General features: G+C 50.4%; 1 protein-coding gene across 1 annotated transcript in view; it reads right to left on the bottom strand.

The window, feature by feature from the left end:
• IL6R (interleukin 6 receptor) overlaps window positions 1-18,898 on the bottom strand; it is a 43,996-nt gene that overhangs the window by 21,226 nt on the left and 3,872 nt on the right. Inside the window, exons 2-6 of the mRNA XM_019713304.2 lie at window positions 5,558-5,800; window positions 4,470-4,593; window positions 1,714-1,895; window positions 1,273-1,439; window positions 636-777 (exon numbers count right to left, since the gene is read on the bottom strand). Coding sequence (XP_019568863.2) covers window positions 636-777; window positions 1,273-1,439; window positions 1,714-1,895; window positions 4,470-4,593; window positions 5,558-5,800 — 858 coding nt within the window. The remainder of the gene's footprint in view (window positions 1-635; window positions 778-1,272; window positions 1,440-1,713; window positions 1,896-4,469; window positions 4,594-5,557; window positions 5,801-18,898) is intronic.

Genomic DNA, 18,898 nt, shown 5'->3' with positions numbered 1-18,898 from the left:
ACGATATTTTATATCATGTCTATAAAATCACACACACACACACTCACACACACTCACAGTACCTAGAAAAACTAAATGTTTACTAAAATGTTCTCACTGGTTTTCTCTAGGTGGTAAAAATACCGGTGATAATTACTCTTCATATTTTTTCTGGAATTTTCCACGGTCTATAACAGACTACTTTCAACAATTCCCCAAAGGCAATTATTATTACCTTGCACATCTTTCTAAAAATAAAAAGCATTAGTAAGTGTGATAAATTAAATATAGCTACACACTCTTTGCAACTTCTCCCACCAAGTTGTGAAATGACTTCCCGCAGCCGTGTTTCTGAGTTGGCCTCCTGGATGGTGACAAGCCACCCGGAGAACTGAGGGCCACAGCCACCTGCCGGAACCACCCGTCACACATGTGAGTGAGGCTGTCTGGGACCACGCAGGCCTGATACAGCTGCAGGGGGGACTCAGGCGACACCAGCACAAGAGTTGCCTCGCTGATTAATTTTCAAAACCTTGACCAGATCAATGGCTGCTATTCTCCCCGCCCCCGGAGTTTGGGGGTGACTTGTTACAGAGCAGCAGGTAACTGATACAGTAACAGAGCTAAAACATCCCTCCCACACCCTGGCACAGTACCTGTCCAGGGGGTGCCGGTGACCTCCGGGCTCCACTCGCTCCACTGACCATGGCCAAACTCCTCCTGGGCACGAAGCTGTACCACGTGCCTCATGCCGCTCAGGGCATCGTGGATAGTCCACCGATACAGAGGGTCCGTGACCTGAGGGCAAAGGTGCAGTGACTCTGGCTGGCCCCAGTGAGGCAGCTCCACAGAGCATAGATGTCACCCTGCCCTTCAGCTGGTCCAGTGCTGCCTCAGCTGGGCACAGACGCTCCAAAGGCTGACACCACCCCTGCAGCTCAGAGCGAGACAGGGTGCCCTCGAGGCCAGCACGGGCAGAAGCTGGACGTCACTGCCCCGCCCCTTGTGCTGTAGGGTGCTGCAGGCCACACCTGAGCCATGCTCGTAGTCCTACACTCCTCCCAGGCCACTGTCACCCTCACAAACAGCCTGTGAAGGGGAGGCTGACCCGGCATTATTATTCCCACTTATAAATGAGGCCACCAGAGTGCAGAAAGGCTCAGGAACTTCCCCAGCGCCATGCAGGGAATGCAGGGCAGGACCCCAAACCCAGGGTTTTCTTCCCAGTGCCCTCTCTACCAGCCCTGAGTGTCCAGGGGCACTGTTCTGTCCAGAAGGAAAAGGAGACTTTACCAGCAATGTCGTGAATGTCTTTGACCTCTCAGGCCGGTATCGGAGCTCAAAGTGCAGCCTGTAGAAATAGGAGTTCCAGGAGGGGGGGTCTTGCCAGGTGACACTGAGCCAGTGGGGGTTTTTGTCCACGAGGGTGACCTTGATGTTGGAGGGTGGGTCAGGTTGCACTGTGGGGAAAGGGTGCATGGCTTCTATGTGGCAGCAGGTGTGCTGCTGAGGAAAGACCCCCGGAAGCTATGCAGACCCCCAACAGCAGGACGACCCCCAGCCGCAGCCCACGGCCCTCATCAGACCTCTGGCATGGAAGGAAAGCCCCCCAGGCCCTCCAGCTCACCGAACCCCTGGCCCAGCCCCTCCCTGCCCCTGCCTGAAGCCCTGAGCAAGCAAAGGAGAGGGAAACAGCTGGAGGGTACAGAGGGCAGCCTGCAAGTGCGTACGTACAAATTTCGTAACCCTCAAATGATTGAGGTTTGCTGGTCTTGCTCCCAACATGGTTGGCGACGCACAGGGATACTATGTAGAAAGAGTTGTCCCCCTCCGGGACCAGCAACTGGCAGGAGAACTTCTTGGACTCCTGAGAATACAGGCATGGCTCCTGGAAGACCTTCAGAGGTGGGCGCTGACTGAAGGACACAGAAGAGCATGCTCTCAGCTTCCGCCCTTGCTCGGGAGGGGAGGGGAGGTGGGCAGCGGGGTCTGACCACCAGGGTGAATCCCGGCTCCACACTTAGCAGCCCTTGTGACTTTGAGTACATTATCTCCTGTGGGCCTGTTGGCTCACGTGAAAATGGGAATATGAACAGTACCCAGCTCATAGCGGGGTGTTAGGATGAATTGAAAACCGAGTGTCGAGCCTCTCGCTTAGCGCCTGGCACAGCGGGGCAGACGTACACTCAGCCAGGGCATGGGGGTCTGTGATGCACCTGGCTTCCTCCAGCTCCTGTGCGCTTGGCACGGCGTCGGCTGCAGAAATGAACCAAGACGCCCCATCCTGACCCTTCAGGCCTGCCTCAGACGACCAGGACAGCCAGGAGAAAGGCCATTCCACAAGCACACAGTGCTGAAGGGGTTCGTGAGGAGGTGGGAGCATTTCCGGCAGGGGAGCCCAGAGAACAAGTCTGGGTGACTGATGATATCTGAGGTGAGTCAGATGCCGTCCCACCTGGCCTGGGAGCCTGCGACTTCACCCACTGTGACAGGTGTGGGCATGTGAAGCTACGCAGCCACTCGCTCTCTGCTTCGGCTTTGAACACGAGGCCCAGGACCAACTCCTCCTGGACCTGCTCCAACCTTCGGGTAAGAGTTAGAGCCTCCCTCCCCCTCTCTCCCTCCCTCCAGTGCCATGCAGGCTTCCATCCCACCTAAGCCTAGGGAGGTGGGGTCCTCAGCCGGCTTACAGGTGTGTCCCCCTGGGGGGTTGGAAGGCAGGGCCCGTCTTGTTCGCAGGTGTGTCTCCCTCAGCCCTGGTACAGCACCAAGCCCAGCTGATGCTGACCTCAGCCAGCACGTGGGGAAAGCAGCACGGCCGTGAGGGTATGAACGTAAGCACACACCCAGCGGAGGAAGGCAGAACACGCAAAATCTCTTTCCAGGGGCCCGTTTCACCCCCAGCCTTCCCAGGGCCGGAGTGCGTTCTGGGGTCCCTGGGGCTCTCGCAGTCGCTCCCCACCCCACTTTCCTCACAGCTCAAGGCAGAGAGCCCAGAAGGAGGACAGAAGTGTCCAGGCGGCCCTGCGGCAGGAGGAGGGTGTGAGCCGAAATCCCCTCATCCTCCATCACTCTGGCTGTCAACACTCACTGCTCAGATTTTTTGCTACTCTGATGATTGACAGGTCAAACTCAAATAGAAAGATCTGGACTGAGGGCCCACTGACTGGGATGGAGACAGACCAAACTGCAGAAGCGTGTTGTTTTCAGCACCTCCCACCTGCACTACATCTGTGCCGAAACTCATCCCAGGTTCCCACTGTATCCCTGTCTCCTGGTGCTGCATTGACCCCAGACAGGTCTGACTTCCTGCCCACCCACCCCATCACTTCCTCTGAACTGCCATTGTAATGGGAAGAACCTGATCAGCTCACTGGGTCAAGATTCAGATTGCTCTTCCCCTCCCAGGCATATTTGCATATTCTTCAGAGCAACACCCAAAAGCTTTGTGTCCTCCATGAAATCCAAAAGACTGGATTGGATTCCTAGCAGAGCCACTACCTGGAGGACCTGAAACAAGTTAATCAATCTCTTCGAAGCTCAGTTTCTCTGTCTGTGAAAGGTGTGGATGAAAAAGGGGCCACAGACTGAACCCGACAAGCTCAGGGGAGACCTGCGTGGTGGGCCCTACAAACTCAGAGACAAAGAGTAACCAACCACACAGGATGGTCTGAACATCAAAATTCCTCACTAAGAGTGGGCCGTGGCAGGTAGTCCCATCCTAGGCCAGCAGCTTCTGTGACAAAGGTCAATCTTTCTTTACCTTTGAAACTGTCTGCCGTCTGTGCACCTAAGGTAACATACCATTGAAATGTCAGTCATCTCCGTCGGAGCAAAACCGCAGGCACCAGAGCACGAGACCACAGGGCCCTGCATTGTTATCTTTGGCCCCGCATGCCATCTCCATGTGCTGTAAATGGTACTAACTATCCTGCACTCACCATGTGAAAGAACTATGTGTCTCTCCCTTTTACTTTTTATCCAGTCCCAGAGGTCCCCCTTTGCTTTCTCCCGTCTCCCTAATCTACCGCCCCTGGATTCCACGTAACCCCCTCAGTCTCCTCCTTGGATTCTAATGCATGAAATATGCTGCAAAACTGCCATTCTCAGAACGTTTTCTCAATCCCTTGAGATTTTGCTTCCAGGCGATTGTCCTCAGATGGGCTCCGACAAACTCATAACAATTCTCTACAGGTTTGGACTTAGGATGACAAAAAACCAAGATAACACACACTTCTCCAGTAGCTATTGTGATAGCTAATAGGACACATATCCCAGCATCGTGACAGCACCAGCAAGCACTCAATGGACGTCTCAGTTCCTTCTCTCATTCCCTCCTCCTCACCCCTCAGCAATTATTTTCTAAGGATAAAACTGTGGAATCACTGGCTGGCCAGTCAGTCCCACTGGGCTCCTTTGAGAGCCCCACGCTCCACGGCCTCAGTACGGATGAGTGGACGTAAACACACAGCCTGGGCCAGGATACTTACAACTTCTTCACCAATAGCACGGCCTTGGTGGACGGGGAGGGGGCGCTGCTGGGGCTCCACTCACAGCTGACCTTGCTGATGGGGCTGCTCCGGAAGCAGGAGAGCTTGGGCTCCTCAGGAGGGGCTGGAAGAAGAGCACAGCAGGGGTGAGTAAGCTGCCTCACCTCCCTCTCCCTTCTCAGGGGAGCATTAGACTCAGCAACCACCACCCCACCCCCTTCCCCCAAGCCAGCAGTGACCCAGGACACCACAGCCACACACACATATAATTGTGGCTGGGAGATTGAAGGACCTCGGAGGCACCCAGGGGCTAACGTGTCTAAAGGGAGAGAGAAGCACCAAAATAATGGAGGCTTTGGAGTCCCACGGGCCTGCTTGTGTGGCCTGGGGCACATCCCAGCTTCTCTTCAGTGTCCTACTATAAGATTAAAGGAGGATAAATCATAATACTAATACTGCTTTCCCGCAGAGGCAGGGTCACTGGAGGGTGACATGAGACACCATGGAAGAAAGTGTCTCGGCAAACGGCCTGGCACGCAGGACATCTGGCTCTGACGTCTGCACTCGGATGGGGGGAGCCAAGGACCTGCTAGTTCTAAAGATAAAAATAGTTTGCTTGAGAGCTTCGTATGTGCTGTGCAGAGTTCTCAGTACCATACGTACATGTGCGAGTACACACACACACACACACACACACATGCACACACACACGCACACATGCTCATTTAATCTTTGCAGTCACTCTGAGATAAGGTGATAAAATGAACCTTATTTTACCAAAGAGGAGACTGAGGGACAGAGACGATAAGCTATGCAGGAGGTCGATTCAAACCCAGGCCTCCTCACTGGGAGCCCCACGCTACTAACCAATCCACCTCAAGTCCTAAGTGCACAAGGCCAGCTGGACAGTGTCCCCACCAGCCCAGATGTCACACAAGCAGGAAACTCCGCCAGTCTCTCTGGGCTTTTCCCCAAAATCCCGTGGCCAAGGAAATCATAGGAGTTTAAAGGGTCAGGCAGGGAATGTCTCCGGAATGCACAGAGCCTAGCAGGAAGCTGTCTCCAAAAGCTCGGAGGATGCAATTCACCTTCCACCAGCAGCTGCAAAGTCCCGATTTGGCGGCTGTTGTAGTAGCATGAATAGTTTCCAGAGTTGTTGGGCAGCGCAGACTTGAGGACAAAATTCCTTCCTGAGACAGACATTCCGTTGTGGGGAAAGATCGGGTAAGGACTGTCAAACCCCCAGACGACGCTGGCGTCCTCCTTCTCCACTGGGCAGGTCAGGTTAACGCGGACCCCAGGCCTGCTGACTATTACGTCTGTGTCCGCCTCTGTGGAGAGAGAAGACACTCAGTAAGGCCACAGCAAGCCGAGGAAGGAACTTCATTTCTGATTTGGGGAAGCCGCAATGGGCTTCAGTACTAAGCCTCTGCCTAGATTACGGCGATGGCCTGCCTATTGCCTCCCTGCCCCGGCCTTGGTGCTCTCCATCCAGCTGCCCCTGTGAGCCTTCGGAAGCTGCGATCTAACCATCCCACTCCTTTGATGAGCAAACCCTTTAAGGACCTGCCACTGTCCACAGCATGGAGCCCACGATTCAAAGAACAAGTACAGTTTTTTGGTTTTAGTATGGGTTATAGATTCATAGGTTGTAAGATATAAATTTTCTCCAATCCCCTTGGACTAATTTATGAACCAATCAATTAAATTAGCCTAACCAGCGGAGGGCACTGAGACCAGGGAATACAGCCAGTTTCACATGAAGCACAAATGGTCCTCTGGTAACAAACACACCTCTGGTAACCACAAATCTGATCTCTTTTTCTATGGGTTTGATTTTTTGTTTGGGGGAGTCTTTTAGATTCTACATATAAGTGAGATCACACAGTATTTGTCTTTCTCTGTCTGACTTATTTCACTTAACATAATGCCCTCAAGGTCCACCCATGATGTCACAAACGGCAAGATTTCCTTCTTTTTTATGGCTAAGTAATATTCCACTGTGTGGGCGAAAAAGGGGGCCACATACTAAACCCGACAAGCTCAGGGGAGGCTGCATGGCAGGCCCTACAAACTCAGAGACTGATAGTAACCACACAGGATAGTGTCAACGTAAAACGTCCTAACCAAATCGGGCCATGGCAGTAGCCACACCCTAGGCCTGCAGCTTCCTCGACAAAGTTCAATCTTTACCTTAAGTGAGCCTGACTATTGCCTTTTTGCATCTAGGATAACATACTCGTACCTTTGAAATGTCAGAGTCATCCCCTTTTCCAGACCCCTTAGGGCACAACTGCCAGCACCAGACCACAGAGCCCCTCACTATTATCTTGTCCCCCCATCTCCATCTTCTGTAAATGTTACTAACTATCCTGCACCCACAATGTGAAAGAACTATGTGTCTCTCCCTTTTACTTTTTATCCAATCCCAGGGGTCCCCCCTTGCTTTCTCCCGCCTCGCTAATCTATCACCCATGGATTTCATGTAACCCCCTTAGTCTCCCCTTTGATTCTAATGTATAAAATAAGCTGCAAACTGCCGTTCTCGGGAGCGTTTTCTCAATCCGTTGAGATTTTGCTTCCAGGCAGTGGTTGTCAGTGTGGTTCAAATAAACTCATAAAAAATCTCTGCAGGTTTGGACGTTTCTTACGTGGACAACTATACCACAAATACCACAAATTCTTTATCTATTCACCAGGCAATAGACACTTAGGTGGCTTCCATGTCTTGGCCATTGCAGTTAATACAACACACCTTTTGTACACAATACTGAAGAATATATTTCCAGCATTTCAGATACTGTTTTGAAACGTATTGTATACTATTGAGCACATGCAAATTAATACACCTCACGTACGTGAAAGTTATGAAGCACAAAACAACCCAAGCTGCTACCAACCTAACAACTAGCACAGTCATTGAAATTCCGCCTGCGTCTGCACCCTCCGCCTCCCCACCTACACAAAGTTACGTTCGGGATTATCACTCCCTTACTTTTAAAATAGGTTCACTACTCACAGATGCCTAATTTTTTCTTAATTTTGCTTGATTTTCAAGCTTTCTATAAGTGGTTTGTGTATAGTCTTCTGTGGCGTATTTTTGTCATTATGTTTCCACTGTCCATTTATGTGCAGGGATAGTTCATTCATTTTCACCACTGCTATGTGATATTCCATTGTGCAAGTCCAGTCGCTCATCCCCCAGTGAGCATGGTTTGGGCCATTTCCAGTATTTTGCTAATACCAAAGAGTGTGGCTATCAGCTTTCTCGCATGTGGCTTTCGGTGCATTTGCCCAAGTTTCCCTGAGTAGAACTGCTAGTCCTAACGTGTATGTATATCACACATGTTCCTTCATAACTGAACACACAGTCCAGTGTGTTTAAGCCTGATGGTGGCTGAGGCTCGCCACATCCAGTCCACATATGGATTTCCATCGGTGCCTGAATGGGGTTAAGTTTAGAGGACCCACTGACATATCTAAACACTGTATCAATAGTTTCACTTTTCCGTTTTCCACTTGATAAAGCAATGACAAGGATAAGACCTAACAAGGATATGAAGCTCATGCCCAAGTGGCCACCACTATAGGAACAAAGATGGAGACGCGGCCAAAATAGGACAGTCTACCGTGGAGTGGTCCCACCGTGCAGGGCTTCCAACATCCCTCCATCACCTGATGAGCGAAAATCAGAATTCACACGGCCGTACAGGAGCATCAGCAGACAGCGAACACAAGACAGGTCACATGAGCACGCAATAAGGGTCAAAGGGCATGGATGGCTCATCCCTCCCTTGGTACTTTTCCCACGGCACCGGCCTCGATTCTATATATCTCCCCATCCCCAGCTGACTACCAGACTGTGAGCGCCCGCTAGCACTCAGAGCTCAGCAGGTGGTCACTAAGTGTTTGTTTAATGTCAGGTGCCTGAAAGGTGCCCAGAGTCACGGCCTCCACATTGAAAACTCCCAGGAGCATGGTGGTCTAAGTGGGGTCCCCTCTGGTGACACAATGGACCGGCCCTAAATGGAGAGCAGAGAAGCCAGCCTTTCCCAACCAGGAGATGCTGGGGGAAAGAAAACATGCGCCTGGAGCCCAAGGGAGCTGTCTCTCTTCTGCTTCTGCTTTTGCCAGCTTCAGGAAATATGCTTCTCTGGTCACTTCCCTTACCCCTAGCTCAGATGGAAGCTCTTGCCATGTTTAGTGATGGCCTGAACAATAGCAGGGCTTGTTCTGCTCCTGCACTCACTAACAATGGCCAGAGCCTTCGGGTGGCTCAGAAAAACAGCAAAGAAGAGGACTTCATTTGTGTTCCACAAGAGCAGAGCTGCGGGAGCAGCAAAATGGCCACTTCCTCTGCCAAGAAAGTTAAGTAATGGTGTTCTCCAAAACTGAGTCATTTCTTTTTTAATGGAGAATGATTAATTATAAACCAGCCATTGGCAAGTATTGCCTGTCCCAACCCTTCTTCATAATATATTTCTTCTAGAGCCTGTGAACAACACTGTGTTACCTATGCTTTTAAAGCCACTATATGAAGGACGGTCATAAATACTCAGAGCAAAGACCACAAGAAAATAAATTTGCTAAAGTCAGAGTGGGCAGTGCTATCCCCTGACCCAAATCTCTGAGTCAGACCCCATGACACCCTCATGGGCAGATATGTGAAGAGAATGAAGTGACGTTGGCAGAATACCTCCTGGTACCTCTGCCCACCTGTCCGATGATGGGACGACAGGTATCTTTCTCTTCCTTTCAGCCTTCTGTAATTTTGAATTGTCTATAAGTTGCTTATATTATTCTTACAATGAATCTGTATATTTCAAACAAAGAAGCCTGGGTTTGTCCAAGTTATTACATCTAGGGTGGAGGGCGGAGGGCGGAGGGCGGAGGCAGAGCACAATGAATACAGGGAATGGGGGTGGGGTGAGGGTGTATTTTTCAGGACAAGCAGCTTCTGAGAGCACCTTCCAGGCCAGAGAGGGGTCACCGCCCCCCCACCTCCTTACCCCCACCCCCGACGCGCGCGCACACACACACACACACACACACACACACACAGCCTTGCAGCTCCGTGTTGTCACTTTCTTTGCACTCTACACCCTTAGCCCTCAGCTCGCCTGGCGTGACCCCTGGGGGGCACAAGGTCATTTTCACACTCCCACCCTGGGCAATAGGGGCAGGGCAGGGAGTGGCGGGCCCTGCACTCCCTGCCATTTAGCCACAAGCACAGTTTCCCATATGCACTTGAGCAATTGCGCAGCCGTCTGAGGCCAGGGTGGCAAGCCCGTGCCTGTCCCCTCCGTAAGAATTCAAGAATGCTTTCGTGCACCCTTCATGCTCAAGGCTGGAGATTCCTAATCCAGGAGAGAACCGATACCGTGTTTCCTCGAAAATAAGACCTAGCCAGACGATCAGCTCTAATGCGTTTTTTGGAGCAAACATTAATATAAGAGCCGGTATATTATATTATATTATATTATATTATATTATATTATATTATATTATATTATATTATATTATATTATATTAAAGACCCAGTCTTATATTACAGTAAAATAATAGAGCTCCAAAAGATGTATTAGAGCTGATTGTCCGGCTAGGTCTTATTTTGGGGGAAACAGGGTAGTTATTGAACATCAACTATGCACCGACTCTCCCGCTCACTTTTTCCATATTGTAATCTTGTTTAACCCCCCACAAAACCCATGGAAAACTTAAAACTACCTACACTACAGAGCACCCTGTGTCTCTGACATGTTGAGGGAGTTATGGGGCAGGGGGGGAGGGTGTAAATCATTCAAAAGGGGGAGGATCCTAGGGAACAGAGATTTGAGTTGGGCCTTGAGAAGTGAGTGGGAATTTGATAAATGGAGCCACAGGGAATGGCATTCTGTGAGGAGGGAACAGTGTGCAAAGAGAAATGAGAAGCCCAGGGAGGGCAGGTATCTGGTATCCTCCACGGGGTCAGGCCTGACTGCACACAGAGGTGTGTGCAAGCTGCCGACAGGATGTCACTCTGCTGCTTCCTTCTGTTTGTCTCCCAGGCACCTTGAGAATGAGCCAATTGCCCCCTGGGGCTTAGTACATCCTAAAGCCACACAGGGACAAGAGAGAGGGGCGAGGAGTGGGCAGCCAAGGACTGTGAGCCTTCTTCATTTCTACCAAGGCCAACGTCAGATGCAGGGTGGCAGTGCCCTTCCTCCCAGGCTCCCACAAAGCAGTGGGATTCAGCTGAGAGGACGAAAGCCCCTCACCTGGGACTGAGATCAGACCGTCTCCCTTCCTGAAACAAACCTCCCAAAAGCTGCTCCTGGATGGTCAATGCACTTGCTATCCAGCCTTGGGTTAGCCACTGGCTATTAACCAGGGTGGGAGTGGGGGGGTCGAGGTGGGGGGTGGGCTGACACCAGTGTGTGTCGTCAGAAGACCCGAGTTCTCTTGACTCGGGCAGCCCTGTGCACGTCACAGCCCCTGGCACAGTCCCAGTCCCCTCTCTGTGAGGTGGGGGTTCAGACTGTGACGAGAAGCGCCCTGCTGCCCCCTCCCCCCTGCAGCCTTGCATCTGCCCATGCAGGTCAGTGGTTCTCAAACGGCAGAAGGCACGTGTGTCTGTTCATCTCAGACAAGAGCCCAGCTTGAAAACATGATTAATCTATGGATTTATTATTCTAATAGTTAATGACGCTTGGAGAGAAGTGACAGCCAGGTCATCCCAGTGGCCTCAGACAAAACTATCTCCTACCCCTGGTGAGCTCCGGGGGAGAAATTCCCACAACCTCCCCGGCCTCCCATTCCTCAAGGGGCAGAGGGCTTAGGTCCTCATAACCCCTGGCAACCAATCCCACCCCCCCCCCACCTCTGCCTAATGCCCACAGAATTCCACTCCCTAGGGCACTAGGCCCCCACCATGGGGACGTCTTTCAAGCAGCCCAGCCCTGGGAGTGGGGTGCCTTCCCACTCTGGACCCAAGGTTGGGTGCCAGAAACCCAAACAGCTTTATTGTTTTTCTACTTTTTTCCCCTCCTCAAGTAAACTTGAAATGTCAACAACCAGAGAAAAACACGCACACAGAGACATATTTCTCAACTCTCTTGCAGCTTGCCGTGGCTCTTGCCAGCAAAAACAAGTTCAGCTTCCTGGTGGCGTTTATGTAAGTGGTGAACCAGCAGCCCAAGCACCACTGGGGACACGGGGCTTAGCGCACGACCGCTAATCCCCCGCCCTGGTTTCTGAGCTGGGACATGGTCCCGCTGGCTGCCGGCAGCTCAGCAGCTGGCAGCATAGGAGGTCTGCAGCCTGTTGGGTTCCAGGGACACAGGATTGCAGAAGGGGTCACAGAGGATGTAAAGGTCCTTTCTCAGAGAAAAGGGCCTTGATCTGAAAGGAGGTGACTATTGAGAAGTCTGCAGAAGAATGTGGGCACCTCATGTCCAAACGGAAACAAAGGCAGAATGGGCACAGGACAAGTTCCCAGAGTGCGTCTCCTCTCCCTACCCCCCCTATGGAAGGGCTGAAACCAATCCCCTGGCTTCCAGTGTAATCATCACAAGAATCACTTTCACTCGTTAGCAAGTATGGCCACATGCCCTGCGCTTTACTAGGAGCTCTCCACCCCTCACGACAATGCTGCTTGTCCCCCTTTCACTGTTGGGACAAAGAAGTTCAGAGAAGTTGAGGCACTTGGCCACATGCGCACAGCAGGTGCGGGAGGGAGTCTCATTGACTCCAGGTGAGCCTGGCCCAAGCCCCTCTCTCTCCTGGGGCCAGGTGCCTCTGTGCCTCACCCTCAGGCTCCCCTTTCTGTGCTGCCCACTACTCCCCCCCTTCCCCATTTCCTCTCCTCACACCTGTCTACCCTCCAGAGGCCCAGGTAAGGGAGTGAGCGCTGGGGGCGAGCCCTGCCACACCGAGCAGTGCCTTGGCAGGTTCTCTTATAAGGAGCCAAGAGCCAAGCACCCTGACCTTTCTCCCTCCAGCCTACACCAGCAGCACTCATAGGAAGAGGTATATTTTCCAAGTGCCCCCATCTCCGACTCCCAAAGTCACATTCTCACCATGTCACCCCTTCACGTCTTCCCCAAATCTCCAGAATGCCTTCCTCTGCCAATTAGGGAGAGGCCAGTCCACAGGCTCTAAGCCATGGCCGCTGCCAAGTTCAATAGCTCAGCACCACCACCGCCACCCCCCCGCCCCACCCTCCCTCTAATGTGTTTGTACTTCTGTACCTGCTTGTATTTGCCTTGTATTTGGTGGTGTCAGTATTTACCTTGGCGCTGCCTTCCTCTCCTTCCACACAGTGGCCTAGATACTACATGGAGACAGGCAGCCTTGGAGGCTCCTTTGGACCCATAAAAAGGTAATGTTGGCCTCTGACTCAGAGATCAGTGTGTGACCAACTCTTCAAGAGAAAAACATTTAATTCTCCCCTGACAGCATCAGAGACAATCAACTGGCCCGGACCCAGAAGGTCTAGCCTGGGTCACCTCTCAGAGATTATAAACTAATTAGAGGAAAAGATATCTAAGGCGGGCAAACAATCCAAGTCCCCCACCCCCACCACACTCCAGGAGCAGACTGAGAAATGGAGAGATTAAAGCACGACCGACCCACCGAGCAGGGCGCGGAGGAGGCACCATACACGGTCACACACAAGACTTGCATCCAGAGGGGCTGAGTTGGGGCTGCCATCACAGAGTGGGTGCTGAGCTAAGGGTCGCTCTTCTGGGACTGTAAGGACCCACCCATTTTCACAGATGAGTAGAACCAGGCCCTGAAGTCACACAACCAGTGTACAGGGTAGGGGGACTGGGCCCTGGGGCCATGGGACTCAGCCATGTTTACCCACAGCCTTCCCAGGAGAACAGCACGAAGGGGCCTGTCTTCCCCTCCGAACTCGGCCTCAGAGTCTAACCAGGAGCCTGACCCACATCAGGGACTTTTCTGTGATTGGGGGTGGGGGTGTTCAGGGGAAGAGTGAGAAGAAGGGACCTGATATACGCCCCCCCATCCCACCCCAAAACACCCCCTGCCCCCAGCTTTCAATCACCTACCCCTTTAGATATGAGGATGCAAAGCTAAAGATTAAAGATGCCCCAAAGTGGAGGCGTGGGAGGGAGTGACTGAAGGGAAACAAAAGGGGAGGTGCTGGGGCCGGTCCACTTCTGTTCATCTGACTGGTGGTTACGCAGATACACTCAGGCTGTGAAAATTCATCAAGCTGTCTGAATTTTGCTGAGCGCACTCTCAGCAAGTGTGCTACACTCCAGACACATTTTTACAAAGGGCCCAAAGTCCCCTTTCTCACAACTGCCTGAGCTCAAGCCCATGCCCCCGTGACTCCCCCCCACACACATGTGACCATGAGCTTGTGGACAAGCTTCACCATGAAGGCAGCAGCTCAGAATGGAAGAGCAGGTAGATACTTCTGGCCTCGGTGAAACTGGGAAAGCCAGGCTGCAGCCTTCCTGTCATTTCAGAATATGCCTTAAAGCTTGGTCAGGCTAATTTCCCTCTCATTCCTCAGCTTTTTCAGAATTGTCCTGGCTATCCTTGCTTACGTACTTTTCCATTTGAACTTTAGAATCAGCTTGTCTAGTTCAGGGGGGAAAAAAAAAAAGAAAAAGAAAAAAAAAAAAAAAGCCCTTTGGTATTTTTATTCGGATCAAGTAAAATTGAGAGATTAACTTAGGGAACACTAGCCTATTTATAATGCTGGGTCTTCCTATCTCAGAACGTGGTCGGTCTGTGTGGCTCATGATAAAGCCCCAGTAATTAAGAGTGCGGCACTGGCCCAAGAATAGACAAACAACACGATGGAAGAGACTAGAAAGTTCAAAAATAATAGTAACCAAAAATAACCTCGTCTACACCATAGAACTGTACACTTTAAAATGGCTAAGATGATCGATTTCACGCTATGTATGTATTACCACAATTAAAAAAATATATAGCTTAGTCCAACATACAGGTGCTATTCCAAGGTGCACAAGTTATGGATTACCTAACTTGATGTTCCCAACAGTCTATCTCTCAGAAGAGCAGGCTGGTTATACAGCCAATGAGGAATGAGCCTGGTTTCAAACCCAGGCAATTAGGCCCCAGAATTTGGGCCTTTATTCACTCTGCCGAGAAACAGTATAAAACCAAGTACATACAGTAATTTGGCAGATTTTAAAAGTGACTTTTAAAATCAGTGGGGGAAAGATTCAATAAACTATACAGGAACATTGGTTATCACTATGGAAAAAAGCTAGAGCCATACCTCAAACCTCACTCCATGATAAATCAAAATGGATCAAATATTTAAATGTAAAAAACTTTTAAAAGTACCAGAAAAAGGAAGTATCTTTCAAAATAATATTGGCATAAGGAAGACCACAGTAAGTATAATACGAAACCTAGAAGTCAGAAAAAAAACTGATAAATCCAACTACATTTTTTTAAAAGCTGCATGGCGAAAACTGTCCTCCACCAAAAAAAACACACCAAAAACAAATGACAAACTAGAAAAAACATTCACAACTCACATCATAGATAAAGGACTAAATGCCTTAATATGTTAAGAGCTATTAACAATAAAAGACCAATAATCCAATTTTTTAAAGATGAGCAATGAATAGAAATAGGCGGTTCACAGAAACAGATTACGCAAACGTCTCTTAAAAAATGGAAAAACCTGTACAGTCTCACGCAGATAAGATAAATGCAAATTAATTCCACACAGATGCCATTTTCTGTGTCGATAGCAGTTTAATAACACACTTTTGGCAATGATGTGGGACCATCCATTCTCTCTCTAATGGCTACCCCGAGTATGGGTTGGTGAAATTCCATTTTCTCCCCAAATTACAAACGCACGTGACCTTCAACCCATAGATGTCCCCTTCGAGGAATTTATCCCTCAGATGTGCTCGCACTCATCATACAGCAAGCGGCATATGCCAAGTTATTCCCTAAGTTTTCCCATTATGGAAAAACAGGAGACAACCAGATACCCAGCAAAAAGGGACCGAGTAAATAAACTTGGTGTGTCCATGCAACGAAATACCAAACCAATCACAGAACAAGTTCTTTGTTTAATAGAAAGAAGCAAACTCTTTCCTTAGTCCATTGGGTACAGTGGTCAATAGTTCAAGTCCTGGGGAGCGGCCGGTTAGCTCAGTTGGTTAGAGCACGGTGCTCTTAACAACAAGGTTGCCGGTTCGATCTCCACATGGGCCACTGTGAGCTGCACCCTTCACAACTAGATTGAAACAACGACTCGACTTGGAGCTGATGGGCCCTGGAAAAACACACTTTAAATAAAGTTAAAAAAAAAAACAGTGAGCCCCTGAAACTCCCTCTTAAAAAAAAAAAAAAAAAAGAGTTCAAGTCCGGGATTCAGACACACCCAAGTTCCAACCCTAGGTCAGCCATTTACTAGTAGCTGTGTGACCTTGGGCTACTTTTGCAACTTTCTTGGGCCTCATTTTTCCCATCCACAAAATGGAACTAATAATGATACTCACCTCAGAAATGTTGCTGTGAGGATGAATTAGATAATTAATGTTAAAACCCTAGACCTGTTTTCAGGACATAACTAATCGCTCAAAAAATGTAGGGATGGCCACTTGGCTCAGTGGTTAGAGCGCAGTGCTCATGACACCCAGATCTCAGGTTCGATTCCCACATGGGCCAGTGAGCTGCGCCCTCCACAACTAGATTGAAAACAACCACTTGACTTGGGGCTCATGGGTCCTGGAAAAACACACTGTTCCCCAATATCCCCCAATTAAAAATAAATAAATCAATAAAATAATTTTAAAAATTGAAAAAAAAGAAAAGGCCACGGACACTTCCAGGGGCAAAAGCAGAGCTGTCTGTGCCATACCAGTGGGCACGGTATTGGTGAGTATCTGATAAGGACACTTGGCAGAGAGATGACCTTGACATCCCTGTGCTTTGGGAAAGGTGGGAGTTAGTGACAAGATGTAGTGGAAAGAGCAAGGTTCAGAGCCTGGTCTGTGGTTTCCTTGCTGTGCAGTCTTGAGCTAGTTACTTCACCTCTCTGAACTTGTTTCCTCTCGCCTACTCAGAGACATTGCTTCAACAATTCTCACCTCTCTCTGTCAACTTGTGGTCTCTACTAGAGCATTTCCATCAGCAGACAAACATGCTGGTATTGCAGTTATCGTTTTGAAAATCCCGTTTCTTGACCCGACTCCTGCAGCCAACAAACACTCCATTTCTTTACTCCCCTTGACAGCTGAAATCCTCAAGAACAGCCAATTCCTGCCATCTCTGGTCCCCCTCTTCCCATTCTCTCATGAATCCGGCCTGTCAGCCTTTGGCTGCCACAGTTTCATGTCAAGGTCACTTCTGGTCATGTCTCAGTGGCCCTCTTGCCTAGCCTTGCGGCAGGTTTGCTCCCTCCCTTGTTTCCTCCCTCCTCCTGACACACTGTCCCCACTGGGTTTCCAGGACACCACCTCCCACGGTTTCCCCGACTTCACTGGTCTCACCTCGTCAGTCTCCTCCTCCTCTTGCAGCCTGAGGAGGTTAGGGTACCTCAGGGCTCAGGCTGGAGACCTCTTTCCTTCTCCCATCTACACTCTAGCCCTAGACGATCTCAGCCACTCTCACGGCTTGAAATGCCATCGGCCATCAGGTGACTCCCAAAGTCACGCCTCAAGCTCAGCCCTCATCCCCAGACTCCGGCCTCCTGTACCCAATACCTCAGCATCTTCTCTTGGTCGTCTCAACATGTCCAAACCTGACCTCTGACCTCCCCCTTCAACAAAACCTACTGGCCCTACAGCCTCCCCCATCCATGCAATGGTTCTGACACCCCCTCACACAGGCTGCTGTGAGGAGTGAATGAGACCACAGGTGCCCAGGCACAGACCCTAGCACAGTTTCATGCACACCCTTGGCACTCAATATGGTAACAATGTAACCATCATGTAGAGAGGTAAGACGGAAGGATGCTTTTAGGGGGAGCAGGAGGGGAACTGGCGACAGGTGCTGGGAGACCTCCTGGATGTGGGTGTCAGGGGCACACTCCTAAGGGCAGAGCCACAGGGCTGAGCTGGCAGGGGCAGGTGGGAGTGGGCGACCCTGCTGAAGTGCAGCTGAAAGTCAAGTCTGAACCCAGGAATGTGCCAGAAAAACCCCTGACTCTTGGGACCTCTTTGGGTCTCAAGGCCAGAGGAGAGAGTAAAGCACAGATTAACTACCCAAGAAAAGCTCCCCAAGTTTCACCAGCCAGCGGGTCTGAGAGTTATAAGGCTTTCTTTGCAATCTTCCCCTTGCACTCCAGCTCTAGACTTGTGGCTCAACCGCAGTTAATGACATTTAGCACTTTCTCATCCAGCTGGTGGAAGCCCAAGGGTGAAGTCTCTCCAGAGACAACCCAACATTCACCACGACGGGGGCACCTGTGTTCCCACCGAGGACTCCAGAATCTAACAGACCCTCAGGTAGCACCAGATTGTTAGACAAGGCAGGAATTTTCCTGTCCAAGACGGGCGAGACAAAAACATTCTGAGGCCTCCTAAATGAAACAGCAGGAAGAGACAGGAGAGGTTAACCAGCTAACAGCGACAGGGCAAAACCAACAAGACTGCTCACCTTCCCGAGTGTATGTTGGAGCATTGAGTTAACTTCCAGGTGGCTATTTCCACGATCATCTAAAAGGAACAGCCAGGCGCCAGTGACCCACTCGCTTCTGGTTGCGCACGAACTTTCCAGACTGTTGCCCACAGCCAATCCAGAGGCACAAAGCCTTCTTCCTCACCGACTGCGCCTGTCCCAGAACTAGCCCCGCCTTACCTTCTCCCACCCCCTTTATCGATAGCCAGCCTAAATTCCTCCAAAACAACTCGCACCTTTTTCCCCCAGACCTAGGGGATAAAAGCACCTGTGGAGGCCGGGATGGCACACGTGTTACCTGCTCCACCAGCCCCGCTGCCGGTGGTGCAGACGGTGCGCCCCGTGGCCTACGCCTCTTCAGGCTAGCATTTGGCTCAATAAACACTTTCAGAACAACTTTCGGCCATGAAAGCTTTTTGCTTAAAAGGCGTATAAGGAATCCCTTCTATTTCCTACAGGCCTTTTTATATATCATCTTCTCCGTGAGAACTGACTGGAAAACATCAACTCTACATGTCCCCTCAGCATATACACACGCAGCTCCTATCTCCCTCCCCTGCTTTAGTTTTCCTCCTTAGCATCAGTCACTATCACGTGATATATTGAATTTACGTCCCCACCAGAGTGGAGTGCCAAGGAGTGTCTGTCTTGCTCACCGCTGTATCTATAGCTCTAGGAATAGCGCCTGGAACACAGGAGGGGCTCGAAATAATGTTTTTCAAAAAAATGAATTCTAAGTTATACCCATTTAAGCACTTGCTCTGTGCTAGGCTTTTCTACACGCTGTATAATACCTT

Source organism: Rhinolophus sinicus, linkage group LG14 (assembly GCF_036562045.2).
Source record: "Rhinolophus sinicus isolate RSC01 linkage group LG14, ASM3656204v1, whole genome shotgun sequence".
Taxonomy (NCBI): Eukaryota; Metazoa; Chordata; class Mammalia; order Chiroptera; family Rhinolophidae; genus Rhinolophus; species Rhinolophus sinicus.
This window is presented reverse-complemented; position numbering and strand designations above follow the sequence as displayed.